The sequence below is a fragment of the Artemia sp. Qi Xiang Cuo genome, chromosome 14 (genome assembly GCF_049724085.1).
Source record: "Artemia sp. Qi Xiang Cuo chromosome 14, ASM4972408v1, whole genome shotgun sequence".
NCBI classification, from domain to species: Eukaryota; Metazoa; Arthropoda; class Branchiopoda; order Anostraca; family Artemiidae; genus Artemia; species Artemia sp. Qi Xiang Cuo.
The window spans coordinates 49,061,021-49,086,902 of NC_142807.1; the positions used below are offsets into that span (position 1 = coordinate 49,061,021).

A 25,882-nucleotide genomic window follows, 5' to 3' on the forward strand; every position below is an offset into this window, starting at 1 on the left:
AATTGGTATGGGTCGTAATCGCAAACGTAATCGTCCCGCTGAGGACTCAGAAAACCCGTTGAATTCTACAGCTAATAGTACCGGAAGTTCTATCACCCAAGTTACTGTGGAAACTTTATCACAGAATTTTAATAAAGTACTTGAAGATGTCCAAGAAAATGGTAGAAAACTAGACATGGTGAATGATAAGTTAAAAACACTAGACGATGGTGTTTCCAAATTAGAGGTGACCGAGTGTGACCACTGTTCTCAAGTTGCTATTCATGATAGTAGAATTGAAGTTCTAACAAATGAGAACTCATTCTTGAAATCACAATTATCAGTTCTTTTTGATGAGGCTAAGGCCCAGGGAAATGCAGTTTTGGAAATGTCGGATAGGCTTGTTAAACTGGAAATTGAACAGAGGGGTAAAAACATAATTGTTTGGAATGCTGGTTGCGAAAGTGAAAATGTTGCTGTTGCTTTGTTCCAGGATATTGTTAAAGTGGGTTTAGAACAGCCTACAGTACCACCATTCAAAGTTATTCAGTGTAAAAAGGATGCCAAATTTTTCAAAGTTGAACTAAGTGACAAGGAAACAAAAATTGGTCTATTACGCAGTGCAAAAAAACTGAAGAATAAGAGTATTGGTCCATTCAAGGAATCGTTTCTTAGTGATGATGCTATCCCTGAGTTACGTCGAGATAGAAAAATTTTGTTTTATAAGCGAACCCAGTTGCGTTATGCACGTTTTGATGCTTGGGTTTCTAAATCTTTCCCACTTTGGGTTCCATTTAAACGCCCAGATGGATCAATCGCCAAGTATTTTCAGAATTATGTAATTAGTGAACTTGCTAGACCGGTTATTAGCAATGAGTATGGAGGGCGTAGTCAAAAAGGTCGATTCGGAAAGCAGAAGTGAATGTTTTGCTTGTTTGTTGTTAATCAAGGAAAATTATATTTGTTTTTATAGTTTGTGATGTAAGGTTAAGTAATTTAATTGGCTGTTAGAGTTTTGATTGGATACCCTCTGTGTGATTATGTTGTGCTCTTTGGTGATTAATAATGATTGTTTTCTTCCCTTGCCTTTATTTAGAATTTATATCTTATTTCTTTTGGTGTTTTATCTTTTCATTTTTTCTTTTGATTATTTTTGTTTCATTTTTTGTTGTGAGTATTGAGAGAGTATCTTTAATTGTAATTGGTACATGCTCTATTCGTCACCACAGGCCATTTGGATCTTTAATAGATAGTGGTTAGAGATCTTGTTCAACCCCTGGGGGCTCGTAGTATATTTGATTTGGAAAATAAGAAGGTTAATTTTTATAGTTATTTTAATGAATGTATTAATAGAAATTTGGACTTTGTGGTTCCAGCTTTTATCCCCCCTGAGGATTCTAAATTTGTTTTTAGTTATGATTTTCGTGATGTTGAGTATCGACATGGTGGATCGGAAGATTTTGGGATTTTTCATTTGAATTGTCAGGGCCTAAATACGACATTTGATTTTTTAGCGAATCTAGGTAAACGTAATCTTTTCCATGTGTTTGCTTTGACGGAGACCTGGTTGAAGGACCACAATTCTGCTCTTTTAGATATACTTTGTTTACTCGGAACCGGGAGTTACGTCAACACGGGGGTCTTGCGGCTTATGTTCGTGAAGATCTCCATGTTAGAGTCCGAGATGATCTAAGTGAATATAAGGAAATGGTGTGTGAAACACTAGTATTACAAGTTAAATTGAATAATGTTGATACATATTTAGGAATTGCGTATAGGCCACCGTCTGGTTCTATTCAAGAATATTTTGAGAATCTTCATGAACAGCTGGCAAAAGTACAAATTAGTAATAACCCTTGTTTTGTTCTAGGTAACTTTAATATTAACATGCTGGATATGGAGTCTTTTGTGACTTCTCAGTTATTAAATTTTTGTATGTCTTATGGGCCGTTCCCAACGATTAACATTCCAGCTAGAGTTTCTAGGACGTCTGCAAAACTTTTGGATAATATTTTTTCCAATTCACCTTTTAGATCGCCAGGAGTTCTTGTAAATGTGGAATCTGACCACTTTGGTGTTTTTACAGAATTTGAGGTATCTATCCCTAAGCGAGAAACTCCTGAACGGACTAAAAGAGTTGTAGTTTTTGATCGTAGTGCCCTATTGAAACTAAAAAATCATATGGTTCATATTGATTGGGTATCTCTGTTTGGAAATGAGACTGATGTAAATACTAAATTTTCGCTCTTTTATAGTAAGCTTCTAGAAATGGTTAAGGAAGTGGGAGCAGTGAAGAATTCGAAAGGTCGAAAACATAATGGGAGGAAGCCAGGGATAACTCATGACCTTCTTCGAAAAATAAATGTAAGAGATAGACTGTTTAAGTCACAAGCTTTAAGACCGACGGATGAGAATAAAGAGCGATACCGTGTTTTTCGTAATTGTTTGAATAATCTCCTCCGTGAGGCTAAACAAAAATATTTTAGTATGAAGTTTAATGATGTTAAAGGTAGCCCGTTGAAAACTTGGCAAATAATCCGTAATGTTATAGGTCAGCGGTCTAATATTCTACCAACAGAAGTGACTGTTAATGAGGTTATAATTGCAGATGGTACTGGGATATGTAATGAGTTTTTAAATCATTTTTGTTCAGTAGGCCTACAAAGAGCCGATATGATTTCCTCGTCTCCAGATGACCCACCCTTTGGATCTACTCTACCATCTCCTGCAAATGTATCGCTAAATCTAAAGATGATTACATTAGATGAGTTAAGGGATATTATCTATAGTATGAAAAATAGTTCGTCCGGTAGTGACCTAGTTAGCCTAAAAATTCTAAAATACATTTTCCCTGTATATCTGGTGTTGACATCACTGATTAATGATTGCTTCCGTCAAGGAAGGTTTCCAGATTGTTTAAAAAAAGCAAGAGTGACACCAGTTTATAAAGGTGGTGATAGAAATAATTTGGATAATTATTGCCCAATATCAGTCTTGCCAGTTATTTCTCATCTTATTGAAAAATGTTTCAGTAATCGGTTGACCTATTTTTTAGAGAAGTTTAAATTTTTGAACAATAATCAGTTCGGTTTCAGAAAAGACAGGAAGACAGACGATGCATTGTTATTTTTTACAAGTATAATTAACATATCTTTAGATAAAAGATTTAATGTTGGTGCAGTGTTTCTAGACCTACAAAAGGCTTTTGATACAGTTGACCATGGCCTACTCCTGGAAAAATGCGAGGTCTATGGGATCCGAGGTAAAGCTCTTGACTTTATACGGAGTTTCCTTAGTAACCGGTACCAGTTTGTAGAGATGACTTGTATACAATCAGGCGCCCGCCCAGTGACTAGTGGTGTCCCGCAGGGGTCAGTTCTTGGTCCGATTCTTTTTTTATTGTACATTAATGATATGCCTGATTGTATCCCAAGTTGTTGTTTTAATGTTAGTGATATGGCCAAAAATCCCAGGAATGAGACGGTGTCATTATTTGCTGATGACAAAGTTGCTGTTAGTACCGCGAAGACAGAAGAATTACTTCAGACATCCATGAAAGATGCTATTGATAGGTTATATTCCTGGTTGAGGGTAAACAGATTAAAGATTAATCTGGGTAAGACTAATTTTGTTATTTTTTCCCGTTCACCAGATTTTTATCCATGGTTTCAGGATATTGCAACACAGTATGGACCTTTAAAGCGGGTGTGTTCTTATAAGTACCTGGGGGTTTATATTAATGATGTTTTATCATTCAAGCGCCATGTACATTATGTTTGCAAAACCGTGTCTCGTAACCTAGGTATAATGAGAAAACTGAAGCATTTTTTTCCTCTTTTTGTTATGCGCCTTCTTTATTATTCCCTTATCCATCCATATATATTGTATTGTAGTAGCGTTTGGCTTGGAACATCTCCTTCTATTGCTCGGCCAATACGAGTTCTACAAAACAACGCTGTTCGGCTGTTAGATGGCCTACAACCCCGGGAGTCGGTACGAAACGTGTATGAGCGTGTAAAGATACTGCCAGCTTCCGGATTAAGGGAGTTGTATACACTTCTATTCATTTTTAGGATTCAGAGGGGTATAAACCTCCCGTGTTTTGATAACTTGGCTAACCTGAGATCTTCTGTCCATGATTATAATACTAGGTCATCTGCAGAGATTATTATTCCACTGGTAGTTTCGGCCCGATCGATGTTTTCTTTGCTTCACAGGGGGATCAGAAGTTGGAACCATCTTGATCAAAATACAAAAAATATAGGTGATATTTCTTCGTTTAAGATAGTAATTAAAGGGATGCTTTTTAGTAAGTATGATTTTTAGGTTTTTTTTTTTTTTTTTTTTTTTTTTTTTTTTTTTTTTTTTAATAATGATATTGGTAAATTTTTATGGCTCTTGGGGGTGATGATTATGAATATGATTGCAAATTTAATGAAAATGTTAAGGTTTAAGGTTTGTGGTGCTGTTTGGGGACTGTGATATAGATAGGTTATTATTTTTTTCGTTTTTTTTTTATTGTTTTGTTATGTTAGTGTATTTTTGCCACCCCCTTGGACAAGTTTTTACTTCTTGGGGTGGCCACTAAACTTATGTTAAATTGTTTGTTTGTTTAGAATAAATCTCTCTCTCTCTCACTACAAGCCAAGCATATATGGTACAGAAACTTTTCAATAGGGTACAAACTTCTAGTATCGTATAAACAATTTCAAACTTCTCATTTCTTCTCGAAAGAAACATAAAAAAAAAAAGCTTTGGTCACTGACTTGGAAAGATACGCTACATTGCATTAAAATTATTCGTATGAAGAGGTTTGTGCTTTACACTTCTGTTACAAGACGAGCTTAACTAAAAATAATTTTAGCACATCATTGGTGGCTATACAGTTAAAAAAAAAAAAGAGAGAGAAAGAGAGAGAGAGAGAGAGAGAGAGAGAGAGAGAGAGAGAGAGACAGAGAGAGAGAGAGAAAGAGGGAGAGGGGCAAAGGAGTTAATTTTTATGCCATTGTTCATACTGTTCAAATTTTCGAGGGAATTATTCTCAAGTGCTGAAAAAGAGCCGGAGAGAAAAGGAGGCGGCTTAAGGTCGACAGACTTACTATAGAAAATTACAGAAAAAAGATAAAAAAGGAGCAAATCTATTCAAGATAAAACGTCAAATTTTAGTAAAATAATCTTAGAAGCATGTGCATTCCGGGAAAAAAAAAAAGAAAAAAAAAAAAAAAAAAAGAAAAAAAAAGAAAAAAAAGAAGGAACCTGACAAAACCATTTAAAAAAATTTCCATCCCAATCCCTCGGAAAAATCCTCGAACGCAACCCATCTCCCCACTTTCCCTAGGCGTCACAGCGGTGTGGATTTATGCCAAAAAGCATTAATTTATTTATCAATAGTCAAAGAGGTCACACATATTTTGAAAAGAAAAAGGAGAAAGAATAGCTTATACCTTCAGAATCCGCTCTGGAAACACCTTCATATGGGTAAATACCAGAATCAAAACAGCTTGCTAGCCATCCAACAATACAGCGGCAGAGACCGACCAATTCAATCGCACTGCCATCTCGCGGTGAAGCTGGCTTACCACGAGTTCCAGCTTTCTCAGATGAGCCCATTTTATCCATCCAAGTCCCACAATTGTGAAGATTCCCGCCGTAAACAAAACCTGAAAAATAGGAACCAAATTTATATATATCTACATCTCAGCCGTTCAACCAAAACACATCATTCATAAAGAGAAAGTTTTGAATAAGCACAACTCAAACATGCTAGGTGCCTCACACTTGGTTATTCAATACGGCAGGGCAAATATTAATGTATGATCCATCTAACTCAAACATTTTTGCGAACTTGCATCTTTTAGAATTTGTTTTTTACTTCCTGCACGCCGTATATTTTACGTGTGCGTCATTTGTGTAAGTGATTTCGTAGCGAATTATAACCAAGCTTGAATTCCACAGAAGAAGAAGATTTGAATTGTTGGGAATACTGAATGACAGAAGTATCCAGACAGATTTATTTTTCAAAGCTGAAAATATGCGTGGACAATTCTGTGTATCAGTGTCCAAATAGCATTAGCCTAATTGTTCAAATGGCCTTGGCAATATTTGATTATGTGTTTTTTATTTAGATAAGAAAAATTGCATCTATGAGACTCAGTGGGCTAATAATTTAGTACAAAACTATTCCAGTGCAACTGGATTACGGCAGACCATGCTATTAGCAGCAGGAGCCCATTTATTTACATTGCTTTTCCAGGCTACATTGAACTGGTGGAAACCGTTCCTGTATTTAAGCAATGGCTAAAAAAAAACCTGTTTCAGTAGTTATGGCAAATACCATCTTTCCAATTATATGGTCTAGTTTCACCTGGTCACCCAAATGTCTAGTCAATGGTTATTTTTATTTACCCCATTTCTTCTTCTTCTTATTTTTTTTTGTCTTGCCCTTGCTTTTTTAAGTTTCCTTTTTGACAGCGAGTAGGATACTGGCTTATTTAACGATCATGCGTACTGTAACAAGTGTAATTTATATACAATGCACAATTTTCAAGTATACAGATAGCTGCTTCGAAGAGCCCTAAGGGACTCTCTCTGTAACTGATCAATTAGACTATAGACAAACAAGTGTACTATTGACATTCTGTCTATTTGTTGGAGAAGATTTGAGATTTCTTTTTTATTAAAGTTTTGCGTTGAAGATGTACAAATAGATCTTTGTATTGTAGTGTAATTTGTTATTGTATCTTTGTCTAGGCCTAGTTTTTCGAGCTTGTCTCCCCATGGGCCGATGTCAATTATATACATGTATATGTTAATAATAAAAATGATTGAACTTGAACTTGAACCCGTCCACCGGCATTTCTAGGAAATTATTTAACCACTTGACATACACTTGTGTCATTCATTACTCTCAATAAAAACCACAAAACTTTGTATAATATTTAAAAAAAGATCATAATGTAGAATATGTTTGCGGCTTACAAACATGGCCGGGCATCGATTCCAGCTGCCGCGAGGTTGGGCAACAGGCTTGCCACCTGTCTCTATAAAAAAGACCTGGAAACAGAAACGTCGGTATTTCGCGATATATGCCATCATTGGCTCTGGATGGTTTTATCTATATGCTTACAATCATAAAACAACTTATATTAGACCCCAAAACAACAAAACCTTAAAAAAAGCCCTATGAAAAAGACAATATAAACTGCCACGTGGAGCAGTCTCTCAACACAAGCAATCCTTAAAATGCAACTTTGAAACTTCTTTAACGAGTTTCAAATTTAATACTTCTAACTGAACTTCAGGGATTCATCACCTAAAATTTGCAGGATAAATCTGAATAGATAGTTTTTAGCATAAAAAAAAAAAAAAAAAAAACTCACTGGGATAAATTCAATAATTAACTGCCTGTTATTGTATTTAATTGCAATTATTACTGAGGAACGCAGTCATTGTCCATCTTCTGCTTGGTAACTAATTTCTTTGGCATGGCAAATAGCAAGGTAAGCATTGACCATTTCATTTATCTTTATGAACCGCTTCTCTCTTTAGTACAGCATAAAACAAGAAGAAAATATGATATAGCGGAGATATTGTAAACCCCACCAAGGTATTAAAATTATTTTACAGAAGCTCTTACTCCTTAAATGGTGTTACAAAACTGGGTAATTTTACGGACAAGCAAATTCCTTCAGCGCGGAAGCTTTATTCAGACTATAAGGAATTCATATTCAAAAGCCAAACGAAAAACAGCAGAGTTTTTGAATGGAACACATTTTACAACATCAACTCCAACAAATTTAGCAATGAAAACTATGCTGTTATCATACTGAATTGATCAATTCACAACTTAAGCGTAATTTTGTGCCGGAATAGCTGCAAATCATTTGTGCAATCAAAATACAGCTGCTCCTGTTGCCGATGCCATTCAGATTTCAAATAGTCTATCACTATAAGGTAATTAAGCAACTATTGGTACCTAAAAACAGAGTTTTTTGATTTCAAACACAGAGTTTTAGTTACTATCTACTAAAATTCAAGAAGTTTGTATTATCGTAAAGTGCACACACTGGCGATTTTATACATTTAGAACTTCCTTATAAATAATATTGCATCTAACATAATTATCCCAAAGTAGATGTCGTCACATAGCCACCTACCGGGACCTCCCAAAAACTACTGAAAACAGAGTGCTCCTCACAATGAAAAGGTACCATGCAGGTTACACGTACAAGACCTTAGTATGAACACAAACCCATGTGTCTATGACCACCGTTACAGACTTTAACTTTAACACTTTAACAGTATCTCTAAACTGAGTAACTGAGTATTAGGTTAGTATCGTACATAATGACCTTACCGGTTTGCCAATCAACACCAACTCGGACATTGAAACCCTCATCAATCATATGGCTATCGATGGCATAGCCTGCACCGCGCTCACGGAAAGAAATTCCCTGAAAGTGACGTTGAACGGCTTCTTGCATCACTTCCTTCAGTGGCTGATCCTTTAAAAGATCAAGAAAATAGAAATAAAAAGAAAATTGAGACTTCACTGAATGACGAAGATTTGATTTCTTTCAAAGCTCGACTTATTAAAAAAAAAAAAAATTATGGTGACAGAGAAACTGAAGTTTCAATATAATGCCGGGGCGGCCAGCAGGGCACAATAGAGGAGAATATACCCATCCTTACCCATCAAAAAACAGAAAACAGAATAAAGAAAACATAGGTTCGGTCATATCATGTAGATTTGACTTTTGCCAAAGCTTGGTTAATGGCACAAAAAAATATAAAAATGCGTAATATGAAGTTGAATGGAGGCTGGACCAGTCACCAACGGGGCTGGCAGGAGGAAAATAGAGTATCCTCTTTCAAAGTGGCATATAATCTCTTTGCACATGCACATGTAAGGAATTAAGCTAGTGAAAACTATATTTAGGTCAAATTTAGCTCTCGCAAATCAATATCTTTCACATGCTTACATGAGTTTTTCTCGCTTCTTTTATGGTTAATCTCTAATCTACACGTTCAGTTTCAAAGGCCAGAACCACAAAGGAGCCCAGTATTTTTTTTTTTTTTTTGTTTGAATGCAAAAATTTCCTTTATGAGTTTAATTGTGAGAAGAACGAACGAATTTATTCTTGTGGCCTAGTTTCAGCTCTCAAAGGCTACATAAAAATATAATTAAAAATAAGGAGTAAGTCTTTGGACCATGAGGAGGCTGAGGTACAAACAAAGAGTTTCGGGAAGCAACCCCCCCCCTCCCAAAAGGGGCAAAAAAGAGGGTCAAATGTTTTTATTCCGACCAGCTTAAAACCCATATCCTTTAGTTCTAAAGCAGAACGAAAAGTAGAAAACAAATATTGCTTCCCCCCAAAATGGGGTTTAACAAAGGGGCAAAAACTTGTTTCCTCGGCAGCTTTGCATGGAAGGAGTGGTCGTAAAAACTTGGGAGGGCTCATTGGGACGGAAACGGAAAATTCTAGTGCCCATTTTAAGGCTCGAAAGTGACTGAAATGCAACTAGCCTCCCTCCCGTGCTTTTTTCTGCCACCCAAACCCCCTTATCCCTTTTCATCGGATCAAAATTTTGGGATAGCCATTTTGTCCAGAGAAAATGTCACACAATTCCACCTCCAGGGCCAACATCTTCTACAAAGCCTTATTGGCAGCGGCCCTAAATTATGTAAATTATCCATTGTTCGCAGATAGGTTTAAATAGAAAAGGCGGCCATGTTCGGGCTTGGTTGCCCGATAAGCTAGGAACCCTTTGGGGCCATTCGTTAGGCCAAAATTCCCAGAATTTTCCAAGGGTATACTTTGGAAAAGACACGTGTACTGAAGTAAATTAGAAGACGCTTTGTACACGAGTTTTCAAATTAACTGATGTATTTAGGGAATGACATGGATCGATTTGAAACTTCTAGGGAGTATTCGGAGGGAAGGGGAGAATCATGCGGACCCCCCAGGTATCCAGGTCATTAAAATAGCATATCTGCATCATCTCCGGAATGGCTTGGGGGTGGAGTTGAGACTTTCAGGGAGTTCTGAGTGGAAGTTGGCAAGTGGACATGAAATTACGACTTGGAGGAGAGGAAAGAAGTAAATCAAACTATAATAACATTCATCCAGGTGAGAGAGGCAGAGAAAAACTAAAAATGTTTTGTCTCAAATCCGGCTAAAAGTTTTGGCATTTTAGGCCATATACGACAAGAATCTGTTCACGATGAAGCAGGAATGTAAATCCAAAGATTAACAAGACAATGGTATCAGCAATATCTCAAGAATAGCTTAGAGGTCAAATTGAAACATTCAAGTGGTGTTGGGAAGTTAGGCAAACCTAACATTTTAATTTGGAGAGGGACAGAGGTGAATCTAAAGACACAAGGCGCATCCGGGATATCAACATAGCATAACTACAATACTTCGGAAATGGCTTGGAGGATGCAGCTGAAACGTTCGGGTAGTTGGGGGGGGGCAAGGGCGCTTCCAATTTTGTGCTTGGAGGGGGAGGTTTTACCAATTCACCTAAATATTTTCACACTATAAGCCCCTATGGAAATGAATATCTACTCACACCATAGCAGCGAGGTAAATAAAAAGACTATGGTGCCAGGTTATAATAGTTATGTATTTCTAATACCCCGAGAGTGACTTGAGATATCAAGTTGAAAATTTCAGGGGGTGTTAAGGGAATTTGACCCAAAATTTCAACTTGAATGGATGGAACAAAAGGTGGGGAGGGCTAAAAAAGTTTTTTTTCCCAATTGAAATTAAGTTTTTGCACTATAAGCCCATTTGGAACCTATAATCTATTCACGGTTAAGTAGCGAGGTAAATCAGATACTTTGTGTTGTCAGGTGACCAAAAAGGTGTATTTGCAACATTCTGGGAACGCCTCTTGGGATCAAGTTGAAACTTCCAGAGAGTGTTGAGAAGGGAGGGGGAGGGGAGCAGGGCAAATAGTATAAAGGGAGTATAAAGGGAGGGGAGAGGCAAGGAGACTTAATTCCTTGTGTTTAGAGGGAGGGGACATGGAGGCAAACAAATGAATGTTTCCGATACGTTTCAAAGTTTTGGCAGTATTAGCATAAGTAGAACATAGTAGGTCCCCAGTTCCACTGAATCTATCCACACTGAAGTCACGAGGCAAATCAAAAGACAGTATATTCACGCAGCCTCACCCAATGACGTATATCTAATGTTTTGGGAACGACTGGGGGGACTGAGTAAAAATTTCAGGGAGTGCTTGGGGAGGACAAAGGGCTTTAAATATTATGCTACACTGAAATAATATTATGCGGCTTGAAAGTGATGAGAATGACGGAAGAATTTTGCCTCCTAAATGTTGGTCTGTCCAAAAAAAAGGACCGACAATTATTCTCTAAAGCTTGAAACTTACATCCGTAAGCTATTTGGTCAAAGGGAACATTATAGAGAGGAAAAACTTGAAAAAATATAGTTCGCCAGAAAATGGGCACAAAACTGTTTTTCCGATCAGGTAGGACTCGTAATTTTTTCTTCTGCCCAGTTATTTGACTTCAAATGATTTTTTGATCATTCCAGACCAAAAAATAAAAGATACGGGATTCAAAAATCAGGGCTTTAAATTTCGTCTGTCCAATTGGCTCGAAAATGGCACTTATGAGTCTCTTGGTCAAGTTGATCCTTATATAAAAAACAGGTTGAAAAATAATTTTGGCTGTATCTGTTCATAACACCCTGAAATGATCCCAATATTTTTTTGGTCTATGACAGGCTTTCAACATACATGGCAAGTAGACGGGGTCAGGTAGACCTGTGACATCTAAAAGTTGGCCACAACAAATTCTGTTTCCTCTGATTGGCTTAGACATTCACGGCCTGTATATAGAGAAAGAGAAACCTCAACGAAGAAGGAAACTAGGGAAAAAAGTTGTAGTATTGAATTTAGCCAGAGATTTTGAACGAAAATTTCGAAAATATCCAAGTTTTCTCCAAACTTGAGCTTATAATCCAACATTCCAATTCTCAAGGAAAAAATGATTTTCTTTCTTTACAAATATTCTCAATATTAACTAATTATAAAACTTGGTCCAAAAAATGAAAAGGAACTAATTAAAAAAAAACTTTTTCGGAAAAGAATTTTTCTAAAGAAAAACAAAGAGTCACACTAAAACCTATGACGAGCAGAATTAAAGTCCTTAATAATAAAACTTATAAACGAAACAAAATTACTATCAATGAATAAACAAACCCAATATGAACAGAAACTAAAATGAACAACTATCTGCCATCTTTATGTTTGATGCAAATCAAACATAAAGATGACAGATAGTTTGAACCATTATATTAGTTTATTTCTACTCGTTTTAGGCTTTAAAGAAGCAAAAAACTTCTTTTTTGAAAACATTAAAAAAATTTAATTTCAAAGCAAAGCTTATGCAGTTCACAAACAGTGCCAAAATAATAGCAATATATTATTAGTTTCAACGGAAAAACAAAAACCAAAAACAAAACACACACACAAAAAAAAAGAATTTGAACCGATGTCTGGTTCAAGATCTGCATCGATAAGAAAATTGCAAAACAAGAAGCTGAAGCGAGAAGAACCAGAAGCTTCCAGGGGGAGGGGCAAGCGTGTGAAAACATGCATAAATTGTGAGGTAATATTAGTCTAAATGAGATATCGAGGGGTGGAGGCCCACCCTCCGTATTAGCCTATTCAAAAGAGTTTGGCTAAGACACGCGGCAAAATATAGCGAGACGTGTAATTACTACAGTTTTTATTTTATTTTAAATCAATAACTACTTACATGGACCCCCTGAGGCAGGGGCGAAGCGTCATCAGTTGGGTAAAGTCTGCTCACAAGGTCATCCAAAATGTCTTTACCTTCAGGGGCCTCTTCGATATATTCTTTAATACATTTCAACCACCACCAGACAGCATCTCGGCAGTTATAGCGGGCTTTCAGTCCTCCATCAAGGAGGTTGGGAATCAAACCGTGGCGAAGACATGCAGCAAAGCCCAGGATAATGTATCTGTAAAAATGACGCAGTATTTAGATAAAAAGCTGTTAATTTCTACAAGCAATACAAATGCATTTCAACCACTCCTACGCAACACCTCGTCAGTTATAGTGGGTTAACCTCTCGATCTAAGAAATTGACAATTAAACAATGACAAAGACATGCGGGAAACCAAAGGATATTGCATCAAAAAAGATGAATTATTATTTAGATAAAAAATCGATGCAAAGAAAAATATAAAAGCATCGCAGATTTAAGAATAATTGTTGAGATTCCAAGGTCAGATAAAACAAAAAATATACACCTAATAGCTCTTTTCATATTTTTGTTTCACTTTAAAAAAGAGGTCAGAATAAGTTTTTGACAAGCATGAATTTGTTCTTATTATCAGAATCCTAGCCCAGAATTCACACAGTTGCGACTTTTTCCCAGCCAGGAACGGCTCGTGCATAACACAAAAGATCTCATGTCGAATCTTTTCGTTGCGGACATGTTAAACCACAAACAGCGAAATTAAAAGCGTGAAAACTGACTAGAACACACCCATCCAAAATAAAATAAAAGAAAATGGGACACGTCTTTATGAATTTCCCGTGGACAACATTCTCAAAAGTAAAATAAACAATTTTGAGACATCAATTTTTTTTTTTTTATCGACCTGCAGCAATTTCTGACTCTAAAACAGGTCCATTTTTCAACGGCCCAGTTGAAATATTTCAACTCGGCCAGTGATAGGAGAAACGCATGAACTTAGGAGGTAGAACAGATGAAACCTGACGCAAAAAAAGAAATCATCTCATACGGCTGCGAAAACTAACCCGTATGAATGAAGCGAAATCCTCCTCTTATTGTAACACATTGACCCCTTCATTCATGAATACAAAAAAAAGAACAACGTTTTAGACGAAAGTAAAGAGCGACGTTAAAACTAAAACCAACAAAAATTATATCCTTTATATAAGGGGGGCTACCGCACCCTCAGACCCCCACTCTTAGTATAAGCTAATGATTAACTAGTAATTAACCAAAAGCATTTTAGAGTGCAATAAATCTGGCTAGTTGGTAATTTGCATGTTTTTTATTTACCCATTACCTCTCAAAAAACTTGATTGCGACAGATTGCAAAAAATTGAACTTTTATCATATTGCTCTTCTATAAGAGCGCTCAGTCTTGAAGTATTGGTGATGAAGAAAAATTAATCTTTGGGTTAAAGAGTAGGGGGTTGAACTGGTGGCAGCCCCCACATATACAGGATAATTTTTGTTCTTTATAATCTTTAATGTCACTCCTTATTTCCATCTGAAAAACTTATTTTGTTTTATATTTAATTTCTATTTGTTTATTATATCATGTTGAATGTAAAACAAACATGAGGGTTGAGCTTCCCTTCATACTGCTCCTGGACTTTACTCTAAAGTTTTGACTTTTGCAATCCACCTTTGTGCAGATATGCATATAATACTGATATTTATTGCAAAAAACCCATCAGGTTATTGCAAAAAATAAAATGATAAACTATAATAAATAAATGAACATCTTATGAATATAAATGGATTCAATAATTAAAACTAGTGAACAATGCTCACAGTTTTAACATGCTCCCTACTAATTTTGAGAAGTCTCTCCGGTCACCTAATAGCATCATGAAAATTTAACCTTTAACTAATGTTAAATAATTTTGTGCAATAACAAGGCAGTCCTTCCTTTGCGTTCCTTTGCTCATTTATTCAAAATAAATTATTCTCAAATGAGGGGAAACAAGAGGTTATTTTCCCAGTCTACGCTGATCCGAATAGCCTCTCACAAAAAGTTGAAAAAATATGACCCTAATAATAAACTTTTTGAGAGTTCACCCCCTAACCCACTTCCAAAAGACCTACTGATGTTCCACCCTCCTCCAAAAGCTGTTGTGCGGCAATGCAATACTGTATACACGTTCTTTATCATAGCTCTTCATTTTATATAGACTGTGCATATACTTAGAGACGAATACGGAACCTTTTTGGGCCGAAATTTCTGTTCTGCATCACAAAATGGCAGAAATCGGTACTTTGTTGTGGCTAGATGTGAAACTAAAACCTCACAATAGGGTTCTTGGACATGCTGAATACGATACTGCAATTTGCGTCGAATTCCCATCCCTTTTAGGAGGTATTTTCCCCCTTTTCTTAGACTACCCAGACTTTTCAGGCTCGTAGCTTTTTATTATAGACATTTTCAACTTTAATGGATTTTATATATTTGGAACCAGCATAAAAAGTAGATTCTCTTTGATACATTTGTTGCTATCAGATTGTCCTCCTTTCTTAGAGTTTTTTTTACTATGGAATATATCGCTCTTTACTTACAGTTTATTACCACGAAATGTCTGATACTGTTTCATTTCTGTCATCTTCATTACCGCCTCTTTTTTTTAAATTTCGTCCGATGAGTAAAGCAAACTGACACAACTAGTGAGTAGAGTGATTTTGAAAAATGAATAATAAAAATTATGAGGGCATGGATTGCGGGACGAAAAAACTATGACGGGCAAAAAAGCCAATGAATAAAATAAATGTGTGATAAAGCAACAGTGCTACCTAGCCTTTAACCGGAAAAAAATAACAACCACAGAAACCCGAGCTTGAACAATAATAAAACTTTTATTATTTGAGCAAAAAAAAAAAGTAAAGTAAAACGACAAACATGAGAATAGACAGAGACGGAAATGGAAACAAGAAATTATACAAAAATAAAGGAAAAAGTTCAGTTTGACTGGTTTAATTTGGAAACTATCAGAGGGATGGAAGATTTACAAGTCCTTTTATGAACCATTACCAAGTGCAGTATTACACTTGACAGTTTGTTGAGGATTCAGGCACATAGAGATACTCGGCCTACCTCGTGGGTATTGTGAATGAGTATTGAGACTAACCTTATATATACAGCCGAATCATAACGTAACTTATCTGTACAAAGTAAATATCTGGTCCAGTTTTGCTTCATTGTATCGGCCCAATTAGTATTCCTCATTCATAATGGCGTGCATGGAGCGAATTCATGATAACCAAGGATAAGAAAAAACTTTTTCCAATATTGTGAAATAGGGGGCAACTTACCTTGCTTCATTGAATCGTCCATTCAGCAAAAGTAGTCCACGGAGGGAGATGAACGTATCCCTTCCCCAATTTCGTACATACCCAGTGCTGAAGTGAGGTAAACCAGCAGATACTGTAATACAGTCTTGATATTTCTGTCCACCAACTGCTTTGATTTCTGGCTTCGGATCCTTAAGATTCGGCGAAAGAAAAGGAAGCGGAGCTGTACGAACCATGCCACAAAACTGAATGGAAGCAAGTGCTAAGGCTTTTACAAATGTTGATCCTTCTTTCACAAATCTAAAGAAAAGAAAATATGTCTGAAGAAAAATATAGCAGGGGAAGGGTAATCCTTCATAGATAATAGGAGCTGCCGATAACTAAAGGTACAACAAACTTAGGAGGTTCTAGCTTTAAGCGTATTTGACAAGGTTTTTAATTATTCCCTCTACACAGTACATTTAACAACATAACTTAGGTAAATAATGTGACTACCGACTTTCTTTTATTGGACACCTCGAGATAAAACTGTTTCCAGGAAAACATTTAAATCCTCAATTTCAGTATATTATGAAATTACAGAACTATTCGAAGTACCATTACTTTGGGCACCAACATATTAGGAATTTCGTATGTCAAATTAATCTTCAGTTCTAACTAGGAATCAAAGTTCAGAGTAAATGAAATGCAACTTCGTTTTCATTTCTGAACACATTACACAGACTATCTCTAAATATATATTGTTCAGGGTGGGATGTTTTCAGATTCGTGTAGATTTGTTTCATTTAGTCGTTGAAGAGAGCTTGTTATGGATGGTATGAACAAAATTGGTGGGTATAATTCTTTTTTTTTATTTGCATATATTTCCCGAGTGACATTACACAAAGGGACGCCATAATTTACGGCAGACCCGCCACTTGCCAGGGTAAGGAATTTAAAGCGTCGAAACCCATATTGGCAAGTGTGTATTCCTCTGATGAGCCCTGATGTGAGGTGATCACTTGAGAAGATTTCATTAGACTTGAGGTACTTTGGCTTGTAGTTTTATAACGACTTGCATTTATTATTGATAACCTGGCATGAATTAGGACATTTCTTTTATTCTGATGATTGGGTTATACTGTTTTGTCTTAGGTAATTGGATAGATGAATAAGGTTAAGACTTTGTTCAACTGCATATTTATCTCAATTGCTAAAGTAGGGCAACAGTTTTTTTTATAAGCCAATTAATTACCTTTAATCCATTATATAAATATCTTGATATTTATAAACAAAAATTAATCGGAAAGATTTCAATTAAGTGGAGCAAAACCGACCGTGAGGGTTGTTTAAATCACTCTATATTCCGTGTGAAATTTTCACTTTCTTTTAAACCTAGTTTTAAACCAAAAACTACACAAAATTCTTTTCTTACTCTTAATAAACATTATTTTCATCATTGTGCAGTTATTTTCAAAAGCTTCACCCACCTGTGCCTCTGGCGAAAGCCTTCTGTGCATTCCGAATTTTAATTGTATTTTTGTGGCGAGCCTCTTATCAATCATACATCTATTTTCTTGAACAAATTTACAGTTCGGCGTTTCTGTTGCCGTAATGTTGAGCAAGTTTCAACTCTAATTTAAAATAATTTTCTTCGTTACGAAACGCCAAGTAAAATCATAAGCGCCATAATAATCCATAAAACAGAAATGATTTATGTATTTACACTATTCCGGATTTAATATGGCTTTTTAAGAAAGACTAGGTCATAAACTACCAAGTCCAACTAGAAGCCACTTGACAGGTTCAGTAAATATGGCAATCGCTGGGATCATGACTGGAGATCGTCAGACCATCAACTACAGACAGATACTCATAGAACTAAAAACGTCACAAGATCTTTAACACCACAATGAAGCAAGGGCTGCAGTAACAAAATTCTGCAAATTCCATATCTGAAACTTTAGTCTCAAGTACTCAGTGCTTCAAAGCACCCCATACTTTCGTAATCGTGTTTTTTAGTTATTTCTAATATTTATTTAAAAAGCTTCTCCATGCCTAACAGTTGTTTTCAGCTTATCTTAAATGCAAAAATATTCTGAATAAGCCAGTGTCTCTCAAGCCGAAGATCCCACGTATGAAGCTAAGAAAAAATTTAACGAAACAAACAGCAAAGCATCCAACACTGCCATTAGTTCTTAGCTGCTACTAGTGTGACATAAAATATTTTATATTTCAAGATCTATAAGATATAAAATATATATTGTTTTAAGATACAGATTTTTTACATATATTTTAATATATAAGATATAAAATAATATTTCAAGATATATAAGATATTTTATATTTTAAAATATTTGCGTGGTGCCAAAATATGCGTTCGCGATCCAATTAGATTCAGAAGAAAGTAACCTGATTAATTCTGAGTAAATATATGTATTGGGGTTACGATTTACTATAATCAGTTATTTTTTCTCAAAAATAAGGAAACAGGCAATTAATTTAATTAAAAAGTGCATATTAAAGAGGTTTAATACTATATCAAATTCGTAATCTGAACTAAAAAATAAATAAATATATATTTACCGAGATAATTTTTTCACTTAGTAATTACCAATAGGTAACTTGCACCAATTTTCGAAATTGCATATGAAAAGTAATGTTTAATTAAACTTAATGTTAGATTTTAACTTAATTTGTTTAATTTTAACTTAAGATTAAACTTAATTTTTAGAATATTAGAGCATAGATATTCATATTCTCAACCACTAGCTTGGAAACACATTTCTATTAAATTTTATTAATCATTTAATTCAAACTGTTTAAACGCTGGACATAATCAACTCGGACAACAACACTGTTTATTGTTCGAAAACTAATATAAGATAATTTTAAAATTAAATGAATACAAACAATAATAATATTAAAGGCAAAGACCAGCTCAGTACTCGGAGTAACTTTAAATAACAGTTCGAATAGGGATAAATCCTTGATTCGACAGTGAAAAAAAAAAACAATCAAAAGATATACTGGATATTTGTATCACATGTATAGTGATCGTCATCAGCAGAAATAAATTACCTACGTCGTACATATGAGGAACGTTACCAAAAGGTTTGCTTGCAGGCCAGAAAAAAGGCCAGAGCGTGAGGGGGACATTTCATAGTGTTCTAAGAAAAATGCTATTTATTAGGAACAAAATATTTTTAAGACAACGATTTTCTCCCGGAGGGGATGGTTTAGCTAGAACACTTTCGATATGTGTATAGTAGTAAGTATGACGGCGCTAGACCCTTAAGGTCCAAACCGGCGGTGCCGATCTCCGTTTCGTGGCCCTTCAGTCAGGAAGTGCAATTGGGGGCTGGAGGCCAGTCATCCTGTGCGAAATGTACCTGAGAGGTCATGATATGTGTCGATATGTGCCCAAGAGGTTAAATTCCCCGCGACACTTAATCACAAATGAATATAGTTTGTTAAATCGGAATTCTTTATGATTTTGGGTGGTAGAAAATAGCCCTTAGTCCCTTTCTTTATGTGCCTTAGACAAGGTACATTTTTATTATCTTTACTAAACATAAGACCGATTGCTTTCCTGACATTATGATATTACTATGGATTATTTTGCCACTAGCTCAAGCATAATAAATCGAAACCATAAAAAACGATGAAGCTCGGTCTGAAAAACAAAAAACAAAAAAAACATGGCTCAAAATCAAACAGTGTTAAGTCAGTGAAGGAGGACATACCTGTTCATCAAGTTCCACGTCTGCTTTAATAAGGCTAGATAAACTCCAGTTATGATGGCATCAAAGTAAGCTGGTATTAGGTAACGCGGGATATTATAAAGAGGCTGAAGGTTACGAGAAAGCCAATCACCAAGTGCAAACGTTCCCTCATTTGCTTTAAGCCGGTCGGCTACGTAGCCTATAGTTAAAAATGCATTAATACGTTGTCATTGTTTAAATGAAGGGATAGTATAAATGTAAACACGAAACAACAGATCTTATTTGAAAAGATCCTCATCTTAATTTCTGAAACGGGTATATCCCGTTTTAAGAGATTGACTATATACTATTTCGGCACAACACAATATACTGAGGCTTATTTCAAAATTTCCTTTCTCAACTATGAAAAAGCAAAAATTTAACTTGGAATAACTTGGAAGGTAATCTATCTTTTCTAATTACCTAACCGCCTGAACATTTCACCCTCTAGCAGTTCGATTTGCACCCCCCCCCCCCACCCCCTCTCAGAATACTTTAGTTTTAGTCGACACATATACAGGGAAGCAAACCTTCATCCCATACTCTGCGTGCGTGAAAAATTCCTGCGTGCGTGCGTGGCTCCAAAGCTGCAGACAGACTCTCCTGGAACCAAACATGTTGCAGGATTTCGAGTACCACAATGAGCCATGGACTTGTGAGGGCTTGCAAATAAAAACAATTGTTTGCAAGCCAGCTTTGGGTGTGTGAACTGAACTTAGCTGAGCCAAATGACCAGTTCGGTACGAATCTTGATTATTTTTTTTTTTCAAAAAAGTTTTGCTCGGTTCGAATTCAGAACTGTGTTACCAAGCTCAGATCAGTTCGATCTATTATTAACATTTAGTTCAGATTTCAAGCGCAATATTAGAAAACGTTCGGTGCACATTCAATGCATTCAAAAGAACTGCGATTTGAAGCACAAACCTTACAAGTTATTCCTGCATGAAAATACTCTATCATTGAAAATATGTCATTCATACACAAAACGAAATTTTGATCCACAGTTACTCTATATTCAAATTTACTCTATATTCACATTTCGGATATGTTTCAGTAGATTATTGTCCAGTAAATCTTTTTTTTTGTGATACTTAAAACAAACGAGGCAGCAAGCACTGTTCCATGGGGATTCTCACAATCCTCAGACCTTTTCACGTTTGTTCTTTTTAATGTATTATCTGCCTTGTTAATATTAACCTCAAATCCTTTGTCTTTTTCATTACTTGTTTGGGAATATTTTGTTGCGTTTTCTATTTCGTTTATTTTTTGTGTAACTTGTTTTAACTTAATGACATTTCTTTCCTATTTGACTGGGCAAAAAGATGGTTTCCGACCCTTCCCAACCAAGAAAAAATTTCAGCTAAAATTCGATATGAATTCCCTGAATTCTCGTTTCAGTTCAGTTTTTCGTTTCTGAATTCTCGTTGGGATTTCCCTGAATTCTCGTTTCAGACTTGGGTTGACGTAAAATATACAGAAGGTAAGTTTAATCAATAGGGGGGCCTTTACCCTTGGACCTGACATATTTTTTTTTTTTTTTTTTTTTTTTTAGAAAATAACAAATCTCGCGAAAATTATAAAAATTTCACCAATTATCACCGGATCCTTATGTGTCATTGACACCAGTCGGCTGCATAAAAATATTTAGTATAACGGACCCAAAAAAAACTACAAAAAATCAAATTAACCAAGAAACCAGCACTAGCAATATATTTTGAATCACAAATCTACAAGACCTTACAGACTCATTTTATTGTGAGCACCATGACAACACAGGCAAATCGGAAGAAGGGACGCATTTGTCTATTGTTTATGCAGTCCATCTCTTTATAAAATCGTTTTGAGCATAGTACATTAGTTTTATTGTTCATGTTGTACATGCAAGTTTCCAAATTTCTGCCATGTAGAATCAGCCGTGATTTAAAAGAGCAACAAGCTGAGATGAAATCCCTAATAAAGACAGCGGAGGGGGCAGGAACTTTGTAGGATGATTTTGACTAATTAAGAGGAGTGCCTGGTAAAATTTGGTTCGTTCTTAAAGCGGCTTGCAAGGCTTAGACACGAAGAAACATAAAGAAGGACATTCATAGTTGATGACACACCTTCAAGCCGTTATTATATGTAAGCAGTTGAACAAGCATTGCTCTACTGACAGTGAGAGATGTGGCAAGGCCACTAGGATCAACTGAAAAATAGTTTACCTAACCCCCACCCAAGATTAGCGATTTGGGAAACTCTGTCAGAGTTGAGCAAAAAAAAAAAAAAAACTTCATTTGTCAGAATTGGTTATAAATAGTAATTTCATTAACACAATTTGGATACTCAGTTGCAAAAAAAAAAAACAAAAAAAAAACGAGCTTTATTCAGCATGGCACAAATTTCAATTCAGTTCAGGCTGTACGTCAGACGTTAAAATACGACTAACATGAAACAATATTTGAGCCGTCCAAAAGCCAAATTGACTAGCTCATCGACAAACAGAACAGAAAAACTATATAATGAAAATTTACTATAAAAACTAGGAATAGAACCCATGATCTACTGCCTACAATGGACGCATGATAGTTCAACTCCCATAGTGCACTCTCAAAAAGAATTTGCTTTGACGATTTGATCGCTTATAATAACTAAAAAACCAACAAGATATATATATGTTTATATTTTTTAATATAAAAGATTTAGAGCAGGATTTCATAATGAATTGCCTTTCTCACTGAAAAGCCTATGAATTAAAAGGACTCCTAGCTATGAACAAAAAATAAGTTGCAAATGCCTTGAGATAATTCCTGTTAGATACTTCTAGTATTTGCCTAGTCAAAAAGGAAAAAAATGTCATTATGTTAAAACATGTTACACAAAAAACAAACAAAATAGAAAAAAAAGAAGAGAATATTGAATGCTAAATTAAAATAGCAAAATAGTTAAGATATATTACCTAGCATCCAGTTTCCATCTCGAAGGTTTCCACACAATGGATGCCCAAGGTCATTTTTTGGACGGATTTCAGATAGGAGGGACAAAAGACCTATAAATGAATAATTTTAGCTAGATACCAAGTTTAATAGAAAAAAAAATATACCTTCCGAACTTGTATCATATTCATAAAACGTGTACCCAATTTACAAGATGCTGGTTGTTTAAGCCTCAGGTCCAAGACTACAGCGTTAGAGGAGAGAAATATTCTGAAACTGGATAAAGAAGTAATGGTATTCCTATCATTCTTGCCTGAAGTAAAGTAAGACGAAGGCCAAGCATCTTAAAAAAAAGACCAAAACAAAAAAAGCCAAGGGCTGCAAAAAAAGAAGAAATAATAATAGATATCAATTTCATTGCAAATATCATTTTCCAAAAATTCTCACACATACACCCACAAACCCCAAAAGTTCGATACAAAACGCCCCGGGAACTCATAACAACAAGGAAAACCATATATTTTTCTTTTTATTGACAACCTTTCAGAACAACGTTTCAGTTTGGTATGATATAGAAGTAAATATATTGCATCAACTTTTTAAATCCCACCTGGAAAACGATGAAATAATTTATTATTTAGCATATTTACTATATATTTTATATGCTTTAAATGAACAAGATATTGCTTACTTCTAGGTATAAATAGATGATAAAACCAACACACATAGAATACCCTAAGAATATATGGGCGGAGGGCAAGCCTCTTTTTTAGGGTGGGGCGGGGGTGTCGGAAGAATTTTTGCAGGGGGGGGGGTGGGATCAAAGTACTTAAATCACCCTATTGAGTCCCCAGATACAATTTTTCGGAGAGGCCATTAGACAAAGCCCAAGAGGGAATCATCACTCCCCAACATACAGATATAGTTTTGAGCACAATACTGCATAGGAACATGAGCATTTCATATGAACATGTCATTTTTATTAGTGCCTTACTGCTTGCGTTGAGTGTTTGAATGTACAAAAATTACCTTGTAAACCGCAGTAAACAAGAGGTCCAAATCCGGGGATATCATAGGTTCCAGGTCGACCAGAGTCCGTCTCCTCTTCTTTGCAACGAAACAGAGCTACATTCATATCAGCTAACGATAACTTGCTAACAATATCATAAAATTCTTCAGATTTCTTTGAGCTGACACTGCTCTCTTGTTTGATAACATTTTTTGTAGGAAGGGTTTGAATTATCTGACGAGCTTGACTTATTGCAGCCAAACTGCCAGGGTGCAAAGAAACACTAAAAAATTTTTTATATAATATATATATATATATACATAATAAGGGAGTGTTTATCTTATGTAAGTCCAGACATAAAACCCATTTCTAAAAAAACGTATCAAGCTCATCATTCGCTTTAGATTTATGTTCACTGAAACTATAAGTATATGTAAATAAACACACTTACTATTTAATCGCGAAACTCATTTTAGGTATATAGCGAAAATAAATGTTTAGAGAACCACGGACTTAAGGCCTATGTATAATGACATTTTACTTATACCTTTACATTGAATCTTAGCGTTACTGAAAGCTATTGATCAGGTTTTAATGTTCACTAAAGTACTGGAACCTTTAACAATATTCTATTATAATTTCACAGATGACAGTCAATCAGAATTTTGGGAGAATATTCCGTTTTACTAGCATTGAAAAAGTAAAAACCAATTGAACTCGGTTTTGCCAAATTCAGTTTGTGACAGCTTGACCTTTATTGTCAACAGCTTCCAAACTGAATCCAACTGAATCTACACCCAAGACTGGTTTTTAGTAAAATCTCACTGTAAATAGCAACGTTTGCGATCGTAGCCAGGCGAATGAGATAGAAAAAGCCCAAAAATCAGTTTTTTTTTATTAAGCAAACTTTGGTTAGTTGATTATAATTTAGAAGTACTTAGAAGAAAAGAAAACAGACCCTGGGACTAACTTACAGGTATCCCCAACGGAGAATATTATAGTACTAAACAAATTAGAATAAATTTAATTATAAACCCTAAAAGAAACTGGGCAAAGGCAAAAGAAATATTAAAATTGCTGATCAATGGGTAAGAAATGTAAGACAAAACATGCCTGAAATTATAAAAACGAAAACTATAGAAATACATCATCATAAAAACTTCATCTTACACATCAATGATTCCCACAGTACAATGGTGATGAGACTCTCCTTCTATGTAGAAGCATTCGAGTTCAACCCATTCTGTGGCAACGACTGTGGCTATGTTTAACTTTTGTAAATTTACTTTTATAGCAATTCTATTGCAAAACCCCCGATACGCGAATATAGCCCTAGGATATGAACAAAAGTTAGCTGATTTACTCATTTTTTCAAATTTGCACTAAATAATAGTAATTTGTTTTTACCCACTATAAACAAAACAAAGTGGAGCAATGAATTACATTTTGAAAACTAAGCGGTGATCCGGGAAAAGCCTTAACACTAAAAGAGAAGAACTCATATTTATCCCCATTCACAGAAAGTGCCATAGCGAAAAAAGAACAGGCAACAAAAATAACAGAAACAGACAATCTTTTCGGGGTACGACTAATTAAGTGAATGTCACCTACGTACGGTAGGTATGAGACGTTAGAATTTTCTAAAAAGCAAGTAGTGGTAACACGTCTCGATAAATTAGTCACACAGTTTAAAAATAGGAGATAATTCCCCCTCCCCCTGTCTCAAGCTTTGCGTTAGGCGAATTACAGAATTTGAATAAAGACTGTCATTCATTTTAAGACGGAGGAAAGAATCCCATACGAATACAAAATGAATAATAGAAAAACGGATACCATTTGAAGCAACAGAAAAAGAGGCTGAGCGTGCGTAACAGCGTCAAAAGCTTTTAATAAATCAAGAGAGCATGCATACAGGCATCACCTCTTTTCGAAGCTTGGATTAGAACAGAAGTCTATGGGCGCGCTGACAACCGACAACTTCTAAAACCAAACTGGTTAGTCCCAAAATTAACATTATAACTGACAAAAAGCAGCAAAAGATATCCAGGTACTGTGCTAAGATTACGAGCAAGGGTTATAGGAGGGTACGAAAAACAAGAAAATGAGTCAGTGCTCCTTTTAAAATACAGCTGACCGCGTCACACACAAAGCTAT

The 25,882-nt window shown here is 35.5% G+C and overlaps 1 protein-coding gene across 1 annotated transcript in view; it reads right to left on the reverse strand.

Moving 5' to 3' along the window:
• The window catches only part of LOC148944563 (glycogen debranching enzyme), a 106,809-nt gene that overhangs the window by 13,293 nt on the left and 67,634 nt on the right, over positions 1-25,882 (reverse strand). Inside the window, exons 15-21 of the mRNA XM_089100461.1 lie at positions 23,749-24,011; positions 22,743-22,832; positions 19,790-19,967; positions 16,086-16,364; positions 12,773-12,998; positions 8,336-8,483; positions 5,424-5,639 (exon numbers count right to left, since the gene is read on the reverse strand). Coding sequence (XP_088956587.1) covers positions 5,424-5,639; positions 8,336-8,483; positions 12,773-12,998; positions 16,086-16,364; positions 19,790-19,967; positions 22,743-22,832; positions 23,749-24,011 — 1,400 coding nt within the window. The remainder of the gene's footprint in view (positions 1-5,423; positions 5,640-8,335; positions 8,484-12,772; positions 12,999-16,085; positions 16,365-19,789; positions 19,968-22,742; positions 22,833-23,748; positions 24,012-25,882) is intronic.